Raw genomic sequence first — 19,208 nt, 5'->3', positions numbered from 1 at the left:
CCTGCTCACGCTGTCTCTCTCTCTCTCTCTCTCTCTCTCTCTCTCTCTCTCTCTCTCTCTCCCCCCCTCTCTCTCTCTCTCTGAAATAAATAAAACATTTTTAAAAAGTAAAATAAACAGAAAAGGGGTGCCTGGGTGGCTCAGTTGGTTGAGCATCTGACTTTTGATTTCAGTTCAGGTCATGATCCCAGGGTCATGGGTTTGAACTCCACATTAGGCTCTGGGCTGAGCAAGGAGACTGCTTGAGATTCTTTCTCTCTCCCCCTGCCCCCTGCCTCACTCACACTCTCTTTCTCATAAACAACTAACTAACTAACTTGGGGCACCTGGGTGGCTCAGTCAGTTGAGCGTCCAACTTCGGCTCAAATCATGATCTCATGAGTCGAGCCCTGTCTCAGCCTTGCTCCTCTCAGTGCAGAGCCCACTTGAGAAATTCTGTCCCTCCCTCTCTCTTCCCTTCCCCCGCTCTCAAAAATAAATAAACATTTTCAAAAACACAACAAACTCTTAGCAATCATGGGCTCTGGGATTTAAATCCCAGCTCTGTCATGATATTAGTTGTGTGACATTGCATAAGTGTTACATATTGTTTAATGAAAGTTAGAGTCTATATTTATTTTAAGTTGGGTTGCTTGAGGATTAATTTACATTCAGCAAAATTACCCTTTTGTGTACAGTTCTATGAACTTTGACGGATGAATATAGTTTTGTAACCACCAACACAGTTAAGATATAGAACATTTCTGTCACCCCTGAGAAGTCTTCCATCTCTGTCCCCAGTAACTACTCATCTGATTTTTGTCCCTATAATTTTGCCTTTTCCAGAATGTTAAATAAATGAAATTACACATTATGTATCCTCTTGAATCTTGTGTGTCTTTCACTTAGCATCATGCTTTTGAAATGTATCCATTACTATTGTGTGTTTCAGTTTGTTTTCTTAAGAAACTGTAGAACTAATGAAATTCAACAAGTTATTAGCCAGTACACATCAAGGTTTTTGTGAGACCTGAGCTTTTCTTTTCTTTTTTTTTTTTAATATTTATTTTTGAGAGAGAGAGAGGGAGAGCACAAGCTGGGAGAAGAGTAGAGAGAGGGGGGTAGAAAGAAAGGATCCAAAGCAGTCTCTATGCTGACAGCGGAGAGACTGATGTGGGGTTTGAACCAAGCTGAGATCATGACCTGAACCAAAGTCAGACACTAAACTGACTGAGCCACCCAGGTGCCCTGTGAGACCTGAGGTTTTCCATATAAGGGGCCCTCTCTTAGAAAAAGAATACAAAATTACTGATAGAAAATTAGGTATGAAAGTAGTTGTTTTAAATAAGAAATCACAGCAGTACTGCTGTAAACACAGGAATTCTGAAAGTTTTTATTTTACTTATCTCCATCAAATAAGAACAAAATATATGGGGGTTTTTTAAACTATATAAAATGTACTATCTACTGTGTTCCTACTGGAAAGGCCTTTCATTTTGAATATAGACAAAAATGGGAACCTAATTCTCTGCTTACAGTTTTATATTTTTGATGATTGGAAGGTTTTTCCACTGACTAGTTTTTGGTTTCATACATCCCAAACCTGGTTTCTCCTCCACTTCCCCCATACTTCTAGGGAAGGATGCTACAGCTGTGTTTGTGTCATGGTCTACAATCTCTGAAGGAAGGATAAAATATGTGCAGCTTCTTAATGTTGCTTGCTCTTTTTGCCTTGGGTTGGAAAGGGACAGTATATTTGATGCCTGTATTGGAAGAATTCAACCAGTTCCATCTAGTGGTATCTTTTTTTTTCTTTTCCTTCCTTCCTTCCTTCCATCTTTCCTTCCTTCCTTCCTTCCTTCCTTCCTTCCTTCCTTCCTTCCTTCCTTCCTGTATACTCTCAGGGAATAGGAGATGCGACTGCCCCATCTTATTGATTCCGCTCCAGAGGCCCAGTCAGACACTGGGACTAATTAGTGGAGGCCTGGCCTAACCCCTTCAAAGACCAGCAGTTCTAGAGGAAGCTGGGAGCTGGAACCAGCCTGGCTAGGTTGCGTCCCATACTTTTCTTTTAATACTCTCTTAATGGAAATCACAGAACTAGCATCTTTATTTCAGAAAAGCAGTTTTCTCTTTTGAAACCAAAAAACATCACAGACTAAAGAAACAACTAAATTATTCAACCTACACTGATACGAGATGACCTCATTTTATATGTTAAAAGGTTTCAGATGAAATAATTTTTTTGGGTTCAGAATGTAACTCAGATTACATTGGTTACCTTGGTTAACAAGGTATTTTAAATATTTCTCATGGGTTTTTGTTGCGTAAGAGTCACATAGCTTTAAAAATGTGTTATTTTCAGCTAGATTTCTTAAATACAGACTATACTCCAGTTATCTGATTCTGGGCAATGGAGGAATACAGAAATCAGATTTTTCTTTTTTAAATTTTTAAAGTTTACTTATTTATTTTGAGAGAGAGAGAGCACAAGCAGGGAAGGAGCAGAAAGGAGAGAAGGAATTCCAAGCAGGCTCTGTGCCATCAGTGCAGAGCCCAAAGTGGGGCTCGAACTCACAAACAGTGAAATAATGACCTTAGCTGAGATCAAGAGTTGGATTGTTTAACTGACTATGCCACCCAGGAGCCCCCAGAAAAAAATTTTAAAGCATTATTTGAGTTTTAAATGTTTTGGGGTTTCATCCTGACATTTATTTATCTATTTGCATTTTATCCACTTTATCTTGAAGTGACTTTTAAAGTTAATAAAGGAAGATTTATTTAAGTGGTTTAATGTTTTACATGGAGAATATATGTTACTTTTATAATAGAAATACAAATGAAGCAATAGGTATAGGGGAGTGCTTTTTCCTTTAAGGTTATTTATTTATTTTGGGAGAGAAAGCTTACATATACACTAGTGGGGGAGGGGTAGAGAGAGAGGAAGAGAGAGAATCCAAAGCAGGCTCCAAGCTGTCAGCACAAACCGTGAGACCATCAAGAATGATGAACTCAAGAGTGGGACGCTCAACTGACTGTGCCACACAGTTGCCACATTACTTTTAATCAACACTGGGCTAAAGTACTTGGGACACTAATGGATACCCTCACAGTATTTATGGTTCAGCAGAGAGAAAGCCTAACATTTACGCAACAGGAACACGCACTATATAGAAGGATAAAGTTATATCCTGATTTAAAAGGTAAGTGTAAAGTACAGAGACAACAAAAAGAAGGAGGGCTGTGTGGTCAGCCAAGGCTTCCCTGAAAGATCCCAAATGAAGATGGATTGGAGGATGTTAAGAGAAAGGATAATCCATGAAGGGAGGCCGGTATGAGAAATTTCACAGGAACTAGAGGTGGTTTTTTGGGGAAATTCCCCAGGTGGAGTTACCAGATTTAGCAAATAAAAATAAATGCCCCTTCTTTAAATTCAAATTTCAGGGGCGCTGGGTAGCTGGTCGGTTAAGTGTCGGACTTCGGCTCAGGTCATGATCTCACGGTTTGTGGGTTCGAGCCTGCTTCAGATTCTGTATCTCTCTCTCTCTGACCCTCCCCTGCTCACACTGGCTCTCTCTCTCTGAGAAATAAACAAAAACATTTTAAAAATAAATAAATTCAAATTTCAGATAAATGGTGAATAATTTTTAATGCCACATAGATATTTCCATGTAATATGTGAGACATACTTATACTAAAATAATATTCAATAACTTTTATATTTTTGTGTTTAATGTGGCAACCTTACCCTGGGGGCTTTTATTCTTGAAGACTCCATTGTGGCCTCCCTAAGTTGAAAATTATTTCTGAATTCTGCTTCCTTCCTGGCTCTCCTGTCCTAACCAGGACAGCAGTGACAGGGGTACCATAGCAGCAGTAATAGGGGTACCATAGCAGGAGAATGGTACTCTAGTACCACACACCTGTTGGCTTTTCAAGAATAACAATTTTGGGCTTCCTGAAGAAGAGGATGGATTTCCTTTAAACATTTTTAAACTTTTTAATTGTGAAATCGTCATAGATTTACATGTAATTGTAGGAAACAGTATACAGAGAGATCACATATACCCTTTACCCAGATTCCCCCAATGGTAACAAATTGCTTATATATATATATATAGTATAAATATATAAATATATATATAAATGGTAACAAAGATATTGAGATTGATACAATTAAGATACAGAAAATTTCCATCCCAGCAAGAATCCTTCTTTTGTTGCTCTTTTATAGCCACACCTACTGCCCCCTAACCCTACTCCTTCCCTACCTGCTTGAGACTACTATTATGTTCTCCATTTCTAGAATTTTGTCATTTCGAGAATGATGTATAAGTTCAATGGCACGGTATGTAACCTTTTGAGATTGGCTTTTTTCAGTAAGTATAATTCTCTGGAAATTTATCTTAGGTTGTGTGTATTAATAACTTACTCCTTTCAGGGCGCCTGGGTGGCTTAGTCGGTTAAGCGTCCAACTTTCGCTCAGGTCATGATCTCACAGTTCGTGGGTTCGAGCCCCGCATCGGGCTCTGTGCTGACTGCCAGCTCAGAGCCTTGAGCCTGTTTCAGATTCTGTGACTCCCTCTCTCTCTGACCCTCCCCTGCTCACGCTGTCTCTCTCTCTCTCCTAGAAATAAATAAAAATATATTTAAAAAAAAATAACTTACTCCTTTTTATTGCTGATTAGTATTGTATATTACAGTTTGTCTAACCATTCACCTATTAAAGGACATCTGGGTTTTTTCTGGTTTTGGGCTATTATAAATAATAAAGCTGCTATAACATTTCTGGACAATTTGTTTAAACAACAATATTTTTTTTTGTTTCTCTGGGATAAGTGCCCAGGAATGCAATATCTGTGTTATATAGTAGTTGCATGTCTCATGTTTTTGGTTGTTGTTGATAGCACACAAGAGGAGGGAAGGCAGAGAGAGGGAAAGAGAATCCCAAGCGGGCTTTATGCTCTGCAGGGAGCCCAACATGGGGCTCTGTTTCACCACTGGGAGATCATAACCTGAACCAAAATCAAGAGTTGGAGCCTTAACCGACTGGGCAACCCAGGCACCTGTATGTTTAATGTTTTAAGGATAAGCCAAACTTTTTTCTATTTGTGGAATGAAAATGACTGTACCATTTTCCATTCCCTCTTGGAGTGAGTGAAAATCCAGTTTCTCTACATGCTCACTAGCATTTGGTGTTGACACTTTTTAATGTTAGCCGTTGATAGATTTATACTCATATTTTGTGGCTTTAATTAGCATTTCTGTATTGATTAATGATATGGAACATATTTTCCTGTAATTACTTACTTTTCAGTGAAACGTCTGTTCATGTCTTTTGCCATTTCCTAAGTCAGTTGACTAGTTTTATAGTGTTCAATTTTGGAACTTCTTTATATTGTCTAGATACTGGTCTATCCTTTGTTAGACATGTAGTTTGCAAATATTTCTCCTACTCTGTAGTCTGTTTTTCCATCTCCTTAACAGGGTCTTTGCAAAGCAGAAGTTTTCAATTTTGATCAAGTCTTAACTTATCAACTATTCCTTTTATTGATTGTATTTTTAGTGTCAAAATTAAGAACTTTGCCTAACCCTAGATCCTAAGAATTTTTTCCTAAAGGTTTTATAGTTTTTACCTTTTAGCTTTAAATTTGTGATCCATTTTTTAAGGCAAATTTTGTGTAAGGTGTAAAACTTAGGTAAGGCTTCATTTTTTTTTTTTTTTTTTTTTGCCTATGGTTTTTTTTCCTACTTGTTAAAAAAGTTACTTTTCCTCTATTGAATTTCTGTTGTTAAAAATCAATTGAGTTAGGGGTGCCTGGTGGCTCAGTGGGTTGAACGTTCAGCTCTTGATTTCAGAGAGAGAGGGAGAGAGAATCCCAAGCAGGCTGACAGCTCAGAGCCTGATGGTGGGCTCAATCCCTTGAACCATGAGCTCATGACCTGAAGCAAAATCAAGAGTGAGATGCTTAACTGACTGAGCCATCCAGGCACCCCTATTTAGGTCTTATTTGATTTCTTTCATTAGTGTTTTGTAGTTTTCAGCATGTATGTGCCATACATGTTCTGTTAAATTTATGCCCAAGTATTTTAGGTTTTTTCCAGCAATCGTAAATGGCATTGTATTTTTAATTTTTGTGTTCGTATGTTTGTTGCTTATTATATAGAAATAAGGGAGTTGGGTGGCTCAGCTGGTTAAGTGTCCGACTTCAGCTCAGGTCATGATCTCACAGTTCGTGGGTTCGAGCCCCGCCTCAGGCTCTGTGCTGACGGCTCAGAGCCTGGAGCCTGCTTCAGATTCTGTGTGTGTCTCTCTCTCTGCCTCTCCCCTGCTCATGCTCTGTCTGTCTCTCAAAATAAATAAACATTAAAAAATATTTTTTTTAAGAAACAGAATTGTTACATGCTTATCTTTATTCTACAACTTAGCTAAAGTCACCTAATGTAGCATGGTTTGGAAGTTTGGGGGAGGTTTTTTTTCTTTAATTTCTTGGGATTTTCTGTGTAAACAATCATGTCATTTGCAAATGGGGGCAGTGTGAGGTCTTCCTCTCTGATGTGTATGCCTTTCATTTCCTTTCTTGCCTTATTGCACTGATGAAAAGTTCTAGCACTATGTTGAATAATTCTGGTCAAAACAGACATTTGTGCCTTGTTCCCAATCAGGGAGAAAGCATTCAGCCTTTCATTATTAATTATAATGTTTACTGTAAGTTTTTTATACATGCTGTTTACCAATTTCTTTTAAATTTGTTCATGTCTTTATATCCTAGAATATGCTCTATCTTGGGATATGTTCCACAACACTTGAAAAGAATATGTATTTGTTGAGTGGAGTGTTGAGTACAAATGCTGATCAGATCCTATTGGTTCATTGCTGTCACTTCATTCTTCTATGAATGTCTTTCATTTCTATCAGTTTTTGCTTCCTGCATTTTGTAGCTCTGTTGTTTGGTGTATACACACTAAGGATTGCTATATCTCCTTGACAGATCCACACTTTTATCATTATATAATGTCTTTCTCTTTCTGTGGTAATTTTCTTTACTCTGATGCCACTCATCTGATATTAATATAGCCTCTCTGATTTGTTTTGATCAGTATTTCTATGTTATGTTTTTTCCATCATTTTGCTTTCAACTTGTATATGTTATTATATTTGACATAAGTTTCTTGTAAATAGCATTAGTCATTTTTTAATCTACTCTGTCGATCTCTATCTTTAAATTGGCATTTTTAGACCATTTACGTTTATGTAATAATTGATATGTAGGGTTTTAAATCTATCATTTTATTCTTGTTTTTTTTATTCTGTTCACCGTTTTTAGTTTCTCTATTTTCTCTTTCCTACTTTTCTGTTCCTTACTTGAACATTTTCAGAATTCTATTTTTATTTATCTTAGTGTTTTTGAGTGTATCCCTTTGTATAGCTTTTTTAGTGGTTGCTAAAAGCACTAGGGTGGGTGTGACGTTCTTACAACATCACCGTATGGAAATGCTGACTCCTTACCAGGACTCCTCCAATACCAGTGGGGATGGAGAGGTGCACTCCATGACTGCCCAGAGGAGGTATAATTCAAGGCTCACCCTATGGTCTCTATTGATGCTGCAATGGTGGTAGTAGTGATGGGAGGAGGAAACAGGTCTGTTAGTACCCTTGAGGGATGAAAATCCCTACGGTGTTCAATCCTTGCTTGATCATCTCTGATACCGCCCTGATGGAAAGTAGAGGAAGTGTTGGGGTACCTCATTACAGTTTGGCAAGGATGGAAGTTTAGACTCTCTACTCAGCCAGTTTGTGGGTGGAGCCAGTTGTTTGTTTGTTTGTTGTTTGTTGTGGTGTTTGCAGTCAAATAGTTATTGTCTAAACATTTTCCATCTTACTATGTTGTCTTTTTCCTGCTCTTTTTGTTAAATAGAACAGATGTTTGGTAGGGCTTTTTTTGTCTGCTTCCATTAGCATTTCCAAGTTGCTGGTTTCTTTAGCGCCAGGCCTGAGATAATAAGGCAAAAAAAAAAAGAGAGAGAGAGAGAGAACTAACTTCTGTGTTGCCCTTTATAGTCCAAAGTCCCAAAGTGCCTCCTTCTCTCTACTTTTTAGAGACTTCCTATGTTTGTTTTATATATAATGTCCAGGATTTTTAGCTGTACTTAGCAGGAAGAATAGGAAAAAATACTACTACTACTATTACTATCTTTCCAGAAGCAGTTCTACAACTATTTTTAATGTTAACTTAATAACTCATTTAGAAGCCCTATTAATCTTTTTTTTTTTTTTACAATCCTCTTTTTCATGCTATACAGCTAATTAGAAGTATGTGTCGTAAGTTCTCTGTAAAAACAGAACCAATAGGAGACCTATATCTATATATGTATCTCCAAATATAAAATAAGGACTTGACCTATGCACTCATTGAGGCTGGCAAGTCCCAACATCGTCAGTGTGAAGGGGCCCGCTGGAACCCAGGTTCCAATCCTAGTCCGAAGGCCTAAGGACTAGGAGAGCTGATGGTGTAGTTGTAGTCTGAAGGCTGACAGGCTTTAGATCCAGGAGGAACTCCTACTTCATTTCAAGTCCAAAGGCAGAAAAAAATTCTCTTACTCAGCAGAAAGTCTGCCTTTTTGTTTTATTCAGGCCTTATCTAATGAGGCCCACCCGCATTAGGGAAGGCAATCTACTTTATTCAGTCTACCATTCAAAGGTTAACTCATCCCAAAACACCCTTGCAGAAACGCCCAGAATAACGTTTGACCAAATATCTGGGTACCCTATGGCCCAACCAAGTTGGGATATAAAACTAACCACCATATTATGCAAACATGTAAAAAATTATGACTACCAGATTGGTTAATTTGAACTCGAATGTGAATTCTGACCAAGGTTGCTCACAAATTCACATTTTGGCTTGACTTTTGAGACATATGGAGAAATTCAAAGAAAGTGAGTAAAGCTTTTCAAAGATTCAAAAAATGTGTTTGAGGAGAACAACCACTAAAATCTGGAAGACGGAATGGCATTTTGCGAAGTAAGAAATTTATGGTTGCTGTGTTTCTTCAGTAGAGCTTTCTAAACAGGAGAACTGTTAAAACTTATATTTTACATGACTCTTAGAGTAAGAATTTATTTTTTCCATTGTTGAAAGATTTAAAAAATTCAAATTAAGTATTTCTAATGGTCTATAATCCTTTTGTCACAGTCTCTTAACATTCCCCCTGGGGCCAGCACTGAGATATCTAGAACTGCTGGTTTTCAGGACAGGCAATATCACTTGCAGAGAGAACTTTAGACTCAAATACATCTGGGTTCCCAGGTGTGTGACCTGGGGCAAATTGCTTTACCCCTCTAAACAGCAACTTTCTTATCTGAAAATGACAAATTTAATATCTGTAAAAGCAGTATAAGTGCTCCATAATTAAACATTTTCAAATCTTAGGCATCTGGATAATCTGCAGTTTTGCATTTTTATAGAAAAGACTGACATCTTGGTGCTTAAATCTCTACATTCTGAATCATTGCCTTGAATTTAGCTTCTTAGAATTGAGTCAAGGATAGAAACTTTTGGAAAGGGGGTACCAAGATTACACCAGCAATGGGAAAAAGAAAGAGAGACAGACAGACACAGAGAGAGAGAGAGAGATGCTTTTCTAATTTTTGAACTTTTTATTTCCTAGAAGCATCAGATGGTGAAGGAGGAGGAGACACAGAAATGATGCAGCAGGAGACAGCTCCAGTTCCTGCCCTGTCAGAGAAAACCAAACAGGTGACCATACTGTGGGAAAGTCACAACTGTTGGATTCTGGAATCAGCTTCTACCCCTCTACACCACTCCTTGTTCTTTAACATCAGTTAGTGGGATTTGAGGGAAGCCCAGATCTTCCTTGCCTTTGGGGGAGGGTGGGGGGGAATATATTTCATTAATTATAAACCAGCAAGGTCTATTTTTCCCCCTAAAATTTTTTATAATATAAATGTATTTTACAATAATGATATCTTAGATTCTTGTCCCACATTTTTACCAAAAATCCAGGATTACTTTTTTTTGGTACAGCTTCTAGGAGAAGACAAATAGCAAAAAGAATGCAAGATTACCCCTCACACCAATGCTTGATTACAGTACCATGCCATGCTGCCAGCAGGTTCCCAGGGTCTCATGTCTACCTAGCATTATGATCCATTGTATAAACATTTATCAGGGGATTTCTGCCTTCAATCTTATCAAAAGTGGCCCTTTGGAATACTTTGTTCCCTGGACTTATGTCACTTAGCATCATACCCTGTAGGTCCATTCATGACATTACAAATGGCAAGATTTAATTCTTTTTTATGGCTGAGTAATATTCCTGTGTGTGTGTGTGTGTGTGTGTGTGTGTGTGTGTGTGTGTGAGTGTGTGACACCTTCTTCTTCCATTCATCTATGGGTGGACACTTACTTGGGTTGCTTTCATATCTTGGCTATTGTTTATAATGCTGCAGTGAACATAGGGGTACATGTATCTTTTTGAATTATTGTTTTTGTTTTCTTTGGATAAATACTGAGTAGTGGAATTACTAGATCATATGGTAATTCTGCTTTTAATTTTTTGAAGAACATCTATACTATTTTCCACAGTGGCTGCACCAGCTTACAGTCTTACAACAGTGCAGGAAGAGGGTTCCTTTTTCTTTACATCTTCATCAACACTTGTTATTTCTTGTGTTTTATTTTAGCCATTCTGACAGGTGTGAGGTGATACCTTGTTATGGTTTTGATTTACATCTTCTTGATGATTAGTGATGTTGAACATCTTTCATGGGTCTGATGACCGTCTGTATGTCTACTTTGGAAAAATGTCCTCTGCTCATTTTTACTTGGATTATTTGGAGGTTTTGGTGTTGTATTAGTTCTTTACATATTTTGAATATTAACTCTTTATTGGATGTATCATTTGCAAATATCTCCCATTCAGTAGGTTGTCTTTTTGTTTTGTTGATGATTTTCTTCTCCTTGCAAAAACTTTTTTATTTTGGTGTAGTCCCAATAGTTTGATTTTGCTGTTTCCCTAGCCAAAGGAGACATATCTAGAAACATGTTTCTAAAGCTGATGTCAAAGAGATTGCTGCCTTTTCTTTCCTTTTAGGAATTTTATCCTTTCAAGTCTCACATTTAAATCTTTAATCCATTTTAAGTTTATTTTTGTGTATGGAGTAAAAAAGTGGTCCGATACTATTCTTTTTCATGTATATCACTAATCATGTAGCTGTCCATTTTTCCCAACACCATTTGTTAAGGAGACTATCATTTTCATATTGTATATCATTACCTCCTTTGTTGTTTATTAATTGGCCATAAGAGTATAGGTTTTTTCTGGGCTCTCTATTCTGTTCCATTGATCTTTATGTCTGGTTTGTGCCAGTACCATACTGTTTGGATTACTATAGCTGTGTAATGTATCTTGAGATCTGGGATTGCAATACTCCCCATTTTGTTCTTCTTTTTCAAGATTGCTATGGCTATTCAGGGTCTCTTGTGGTTCCACACAAATTTTAGGATTATTTGTTCTAGTTTTGTGGAAAATGTTGTTGGTATTTTGATAGGGATTGCATTGAATCTGTAGATTGATTTTGGTTATTAATGGAAATTTTAACAATATTGGTTCCCCCACTCCATGAGTATGGAATATCTTACCACTTGTTTGTGTCATTTTCAATTCCTTTGATCAGTGTTTCATAATTTTCAGAGGACAAGTCTTTCACCTTCCTGGTTAAGTTTATTCCTGGGTATTTTATTATTTTGGGTACAATTGTAAATGGGATTATTTTCTTAACTTCTCTTTCTGTTTCTTCATTATTAGTGTATAGAAGTGCAAAATATTTCTTTATGTTAATTTTGTATCCTGTGATTTTTGGTGGAGTCTTCAGGGTTTTCTGTGTAATATATAGGGAAACTGTTTTCCCAGTTGTAGCTGGGAAAACTGGACAGCCACATGATTAGTGATATACATGAAAAAGAATAATATTGGACCACTTTTTTACTCCATACACAAAAATAAACTCAAAATGGATTAAAAACTTAAATGTGAGACTTACATCTGCACATAATGAGAAGTTCCTTACCAATTTAGATGCCTTTTGTTTCTTTTTCTTGTCCAATTGTGGTGGCTAGGACTTCTAATACTATATTGAATAGAATCGGTGGGAGTGAACATCCCTGTCTTGTTCCTGGTCTTAGAGGAAAAATTCCCAGTTTTTCATGATTGAGTATGATGTTAGATGTGGGCTTTTCATACATGGGCTTTATTATGTAGAGAGGTATGTTCCCTCTAAACCTACTTTGCTGAGAATTTTTCTCATGAATGGATGTTGTACTTTGTCAAACACTTTTTAGGCATCTACTGAAATGATAATATGCTTTTTATCTTTCTCTTGTTGATGTAATGTATCACGTTGGTTGATTTGATAATATTCAACTACCCTTTAATTCCAGGAATAAATCCCACATGATTGTGGTGATTTTTTTGATGTACTGTTGGATTTGGTTTGCTAATATCTGGCTGAGGATTCTTGTATCAGTGTTCATCAGAGATATTGGCCTACATGTCTCCTTTTTTGTAGGGTCTTTATCTGGTTTTGGTATCTGGGTAATGCTGGACTCATAGAAGGAATTTGGAAGCACTTCTTCCTCTTCTAGTTTTTGGAATAGTTTGAGAAGAAAAGGTATTAACTTGTCTTTAAATGTTTGGCAGAATTCACCTGTGAAGCTGTCTGGTCCGAGACTAATTTTTTGATTACTGATTTAATTTCATTGCTGTTCATTCTGGTGAAATTTTCTATTTCTTCCTGATTTACTTTTTGGAAGTTATATGATGTTTCTAGGAATTTATCCATTTCCTCTGCATTGTCCCAGTTGTTGGTGTATAATTTTTGATAATATTTTCTTAGAATTGTGTGTATTTCTCTGTGTCTGTTGTTATTTCACCTCCTATTTCTGATTTGATTTGTGTCTTCTCTGACTAATGTTTTATCAGTTTTGTTGATCTTTTCAAATAACTAGCTCCGGTTCATTGATCCATTCTGTTGTTTTTTAAGTCTTTATTTCATTTATTTCTGGCCTAATCTTTATAATGTCTTTCCTTCTATTGCCTTTGGGCTTTGTTTGTTCTTTTTCTAACTCCGTTAGGTCTAAGGTTAGGTTGTTTATTTGGGTTTTTGTTTTGTTTTGCTTTGTTTTACGCTTCTTAAGGTAGGCTTGTATTGCCGTAAACTTCCCTCTTCGGTAGATTTGCTCCATCCCAAAGATTTTGGATGGTTGTGTTTTCATTTTCATTTGTCTTCTGTATTTTTTTTTTTTCAAATTTCCTCTTGGTTTCATGGTCGACTCATTCATTGTTTAGTAGCATGTTATATAACCTTCATATATTTGTGGTTTTTTCCAGATTTTTTCTTGTGATTAATTTCTAGTTTCATACCATTGTAGTCAGAAAAGATGCATATGAGTTTACTCTTTCTTTGGGTCATTTTCTGCATTCATTGCACTGATTTGGCCACTTTCTAGGTGTATCCGTGGGACAAAGTGAGCTTAGGATTTTCCTACTCTGCCATCTTCCCAGACTCTCCCCTCAGTTTTAGTTTTAACCATTCTTTCAGAAACCTACAGGCTAACATACTTAGCCCTTTGATTTATTTCACCAAGATGGAGTTTAATTTTACCTTAGCTTATCTTGCTGACCACACTATACACATGCCTTCTGTAACCTTTGCCTCTGTAGTATGTACCTACAGAACTTGTTTCTAGATATTTCTTTAGACCCTCATTGGCTTTCATTTTCCTTACTTTCTTGATTTTCTCCTTGCTAGTTTCTCACTTTTTCAGGACTCAGTGCACAAAGACTAAATTTGCCCATGCCTCTACCTTTATTTATTGTCATTTTATCCACTTTGCTAAATTTCTACCTTTTTTTTTTAGCTCCTTCTTCCTTGGCTCTTCCTTTCCTACAACTATCAAGTTAGATAAATGGCAGAGAATCATAGGAAGAAGAAGGGAAAATGGGAGAGGAGAAAGTGAAATACATTCTCCGTTTCTGTGAGAATATATATATTTTTTTTTGTCAACCTAGGCTTTAGCAATAATAAAGGTCATTTATTGATCTCTCATTGTAGGCACGGTACAAGATACCATGACTCAGATGATCCTATGGAGTAAGGGGTATCCTATGCCCTATAAGATAGGGGGTACCCCATTTTACATATTACCTGGGGCTCACAGAGATGGATTCTGAGAGTCATGTCCTGCTTGTCTGGCTGTGAGCCAGGTACTGAGGATGCTGCTACTACCATTTCACCTGTTCTTTCTCTTTCACTTTAGGAAATTGGATTCACCATGTCCTCATATCCTTTCTTGGCCATATGCCATTGCCATTTTCTGCCAAGAAAAAGAATTATGAAGTTTAAGATTGTAGTGCCCATTTTAACAGCCTTTTTCTTGCTCTAATTTCTTTCACTACCAAATTATTTTAAATCTTAGACAGAATGCCCTATCCCCTTTCTCCATGTCTATCCTCATTTATTTAGCCAGAGAACTCACAGGGAAATTTTCTTGTGCCCTCCTACCTCATATGAATGTCCTTTATCTAGCTCCTCATTTTCCTACCAGGAAACGATACCTCCAGGACAGAGTTTAACTGTGCATCCCTATAGCACCTAGCTCAGAACCTCCCCCAAAATTGGTACTCATTATTTGTGTAATGAAAGAATGGATGCCTATACCAAGATCCTAGTTTTCTCACTGCTCTTCCAGTCTCAGCTCTTTGTGTCCCCACTTATGAGCCATCTGCTACATATAGAGGTAGGTAACCCAGTGTCCCTCTTCCAGTCCCCTCCTTGAAAGACTCCCCCACTTTGACATTCAGAGCTGGGCTCTCTCCTCTGCCATCCTTGACTGCCCAAACAGTCCTTCTGGCTCCTGTCTGGGTTCCCCATCCTCTGTCTCCAGCTACTCTTCTGCCTCTGGAAATCATCACACTATCCCAAGGATGACCTTACGGGCAGACTGTCCTTTCTTGAATCCTTCTATAGTTGTTTCTGTACGTAGGGCTTAAGTCTCCAACCAGTTCATAAGCACCTTGGGGGCCAAGGTTTCTTTTGTGTTCACTATAGTAACTAGCACAGGGCTAGGCACTTGACTCATTTGGCAGATGTAACAGAGTATTTGTTTTTTAATAGTAATTATTACATTTTCACCCTGGATCAAAACAAAAGAAAAAAGAAATTCTTTTGTGCTATATTTAAATTTGAATTTTTTTCAAATTTGCTTAGTTGCTTTGCTGTTCTTTAAGGCTTTTTTTATCCTTATACAGGAACTTCCTGCCATTATGCTGCCGGCTGTAATGTACATTTAGGCTTAAATATCACTAGGTTAGGGTGTCTGTTAAGTTAGATCATGTTCCCTCCTTTGCCATCCCTGGACCTCACATTTCTTTTACTGAGTCCATGCCTCCGATCTGCCCAATATTTCCATCAGTAGATTTATAACTTTATAAAAGTTTTTTACCCATGCAACTACATCATCTCTAGCAACCATTTCACATCTAAATAATCATCCTTGGCCTCCTTAATAATGTTAGTATAGAGATTTGCCAAAACTTCTTTTTTTCCAGATATTGCTTCCAAAAAAATGATGAATTTCCCTACTTCTAGAGATTGCATCATCCTCTTCCCCCCTCAACATCAGTCACTTCAGAGCCAACCCTAGTGACTTTGTAATTATGGTTCCCAGAATATAATTCCTTATGAGGGGTTTTGTGACTTTTCATAGATGCCTCCATGATGTCAGCGCCGTGGTTCCATGACCCATCTTCTCTCCCTCAAAGACCACATTTTTTTTAAGGTAGCCTAATCTATTTACCTCCCCAGATCATAAGGGACTCTTCAGTAAGAGTACTTATCCCTTTCCCTCTCTATTCACCTTTCTCAACTGTTGTATTTTCTTAATATTTACTTATTTGATTTACTTATTTCATTGATATCGATCATTTCATATCTCTCCCACTTTTCATCTTCAAGGTTATTCTTGACTATTTTAAAAGAGGACTGTGGGGCCACCTGGGTGGCTTAGTCGGTTAATCGTCCGACTTTCTCTTAGGTCATGATCTCGCGGTTCGTGGGTTCGAGCCCCGCGTCGGGCTCTGTGCTGACTGCCAGCTCAGAGCCTGGAGCCTGTTTCGGAGTCTGTGTCTCCCTCTCTCTCTGACCCTCCCCTGCTCATGCTGTCTCTCTCTCTCCTAGAAATAAATAAAAATATAAAAAATAATAATAATAAAAAAATAATAATAAAAGAGGACTGTGTCCTATCCACTCACTGATTTACCTTCTTTCTTTCCATGCAGCTGTCTCAATTCTGTGCCTCTTTGTATTAATCTGTTGCATAACAAATTAACACAAAAGTTAATAGCCTAAAACAGAAAGTAAATCATCTTAGAGTTTCTGATATCTCTCAGGCATGGCTTAGCTCAGTTCCTCTGGCTATACATCTCTTATCAGGTGCCAGTCAAAATGTGGGCTGGGGTTGGAGGGGTCGACTTCCTTATTGGTAGGCCTCAGTACCTGACCACCTGAGCCTCTCTGCAGGGCTGCCTCAGAACCTTGCCACTGGCTTCCCTCAGGCTAAGTGACCCAAGCAGAAGCAAGCAAGAGCACTCCACACAGAAACCAGTCTTTTTATGTTATACCTGATCTCAGAACTGACATCTAATCACTTCTGCCTTATTCTGTTATACTCAAGTCAGTAATTCAAAAAGTGGGAATGAATACCTGGAGATAGTGATCACCATTAGCTATCCTGGAATCTGGCTACCATGGTCTGCCCTCTGGCCCCCAGTGATTTTTATCCCTCCCATATGCAGAATGTATTCACTCCTCACAAAGAAAGCAAAAGTCCTCTCCCTTTACAGAATAAGCTCATTGTCTAAATCAGGTGCAGGGGCATTTGTGAGTCCTTGAGTTTAGTTCCCTAAATATGACTCCTTAAGAACATTTCTTCTCAACCTATGAAACTAAGGAAGTACAGGCATAGAATAACCTTTATAAGCGTTTCTATTCAACTAGGAGATAACAAGTGGTCATTGGTCCAGAGCATTTGAAAATGTTAGGAGTTTCTTTATTAAGTCTTAAGGCCCAGGTTCCTAAGGTTCTTCTCTGGTTCTCAGCTCCGCTTTTGGAGATCTTTGTGTTGGCCTCTGAGTCATCCTTCCCCCTTTTCTCTTAAAATGAAAGATAGCGTATATTTATTTGTGAAGAAAAAGCTCTTTCAGCCTTTTTCTTGACAGTGGAATTCTGAGAGTTCAAAAACCTCACCTTATTTTATTCCATCTCTCAGCTTCTCCATTCAAACTACACGTATTTCTGAATATATAACTCCTTTAAGAATTTTGCAGGTCTTCTGTGGTTCTTCTTGGGTTTACTCAATAGGGCAGAAGTCACACCCACAAATCTTTTCAAGATAAACTTTTTTCAACCTTGGCCCCCTGATGAGAGAATTGAGAGACAGTAGTAACCCTTAAATTTCCTAGAGGCATGTTTGAGAGAATCTGTGAAACACACCTTTAATTTCTTTAAAGAGTTATGTGACTGAACAGTACTCTGAGGTACCACCTTTGTTCCTTCTGAGGTCTTAACAAATGGATTTGCACCCCTGTACCTTGACTTCTTTGATAGTTCTTCTTTCAATTTAACTTCTTCCTTCGAATTTTACTATAAGCCACAGGAAGAAATTAGGTGACACCTTCAATGCTATTTGGATCTCCTTTCTATTTTCCACATAACTTCAGACAACAATATTGCTAAACTTCATACCACTGCATACTGAAAATTCCCTTCCCTCCAGTTTCCAGTAAGATTTTCTTCATTTTTTATTGATTGGTTGGTTGGTTGGTTGGTTGGTTGATTTATAAGGAGGCCCCACACTGGCCATGGAGCTCAACACAGGGCTTGAACTCACAACCCTGAGTTCAAGACCCGAGCTGAGATCAAGAGATGGACCCTTAACTGACTGAGTCACCTTGGTGCTCCAGATTTTCCTCACTTTCTGCAGGCCTGCACCCTCAATGTCCTCAAAGTCAAATTTTATAGGCAGCATGTTCAGAAACACTATTCATCCGTCAATCACCTGAGTTCTGACACATTTCAAAGTAATTGGCAAAATCAGTACACTCCTCCCAGACACTTCAGCATGCATATCATCAACTGAAGTTCAGTATTCAAATATCTTCTTTTTTTCCTTTCAAGGTAAAGTTAACATACAATAAAATGCAAATGTCAAAGGTACCATTCACAGAGTTTTGAAAAATTCATACAGTTTTGTAACAAAACCCCTACAGTTTTAAAAGATATTATCATCACCTCAAACTCCTCCCACACCATCTCCATATCACTGTTCCATAGTCCATGCCCCAGAACCAACCCCTGTTCTGATATCATGTAAATGAAATCATATAGCATATGCTCTTTTTTTTTTTTTAATGTTTTATTTATTTCTGAGAGAGAGAGCGTGAGCAGGGGAGGGTCAGAGAAAGAGGGAGGCACAGACTCTGAAGCAGGCTCCAGACTCTTGAGCTGGCTGTCAGCACAGAGCCCGATGCGGAGCTTGAACCCATGAACCATGAGATCATGACCTGAGCCGAAGTCAGACGCTTAACCAACTGAGCCACCCAGGCACCCCTAGCATATGCTCTTTTGGTCAAGGCTTTTTTTATTTGCCACAGTGTTTTTTAGATTTATCCATGCTGATGTATGGTGTTTCATTTTTCTTACTGCTCAGTACATTAGTCTACTAGGGCTACCATAACAAAATAGCACAGACTGAGTGACTTAAACAACAGAAATTTATTTCTCACAGTTCTGGGGGCTGGAAATCCAAGATCAGTGTGTCAGCAGGTTTGGTTTCTCCTCAGGCCTCTCTCCTTGGCTTGCAGATGATCACCTTTTCACTATGTCTTCACATACTCTTTCCTCTGTGAATATTTCCCTTAGTGTCTCTTCCTTCTCATATAAAGACACCAGTCTTACTGGATTACAGTCCTACTCTTAGGACCTCCTTTAACTTCATTACCTCTTTAAAGTGCATGTCTCCAAACACAGTCATATTGAGGATTAGGGCTTCAAAATATGAATGGGAGAGAGGGGGGTACAATTCATTTAATAATACTTCATAATATTAAATTATATGAATATTCCACAGTTTATTTATTTTTCCTTT

The 19,208-nt window shown here is 37.9% G+C and overlaps 1 protein-coding gene across 1 annotated transcript in view; it reads left to right on the top strand.

Moving 5' to 3' along the window:
* Positions 1 to 19,208, top strand: part of CMSS1 (cms1 ribosomal small subunit homolog) — a 398,583-nt gene that overhangs the window by 357,918 nt on the left and 21,457 nt on the right. Inside the window, exon 2 of the mRNA XM_039251962.1 lies at positions 9,652 to 9,740. Coding sequence (XP_039107893.1) covers positions 9,652 to 9,740 — 89 coding nt within the window. The remainder of the gene's footprint in view (positions 1 to 9,651; positions 9,741 to 19,208) is intronic.

The sequence above is a fragment of the Hyaena hyaena genome, unplaced genomic scaffold, assembly GCF_003009895.1.
Source record: "Hyaena hyaena isolate Hyena2069 unplaced genomic scaffold, ASM300989v1 scaffold_407, whole genome shotgun sequence".
Taxonomy (NCBI): domain Eukaryota; kingdom Metazoa; phylum Chordata; class Mammalia; order Carnivora; family Hyaenidae; genus Hyaena; species Hyaena hyaena.
The sequence above is the reverse complement of the archived record's forward strand: the minus strand, read 5'-3'. Positions and strand labels throughout refer to the sequence as shown.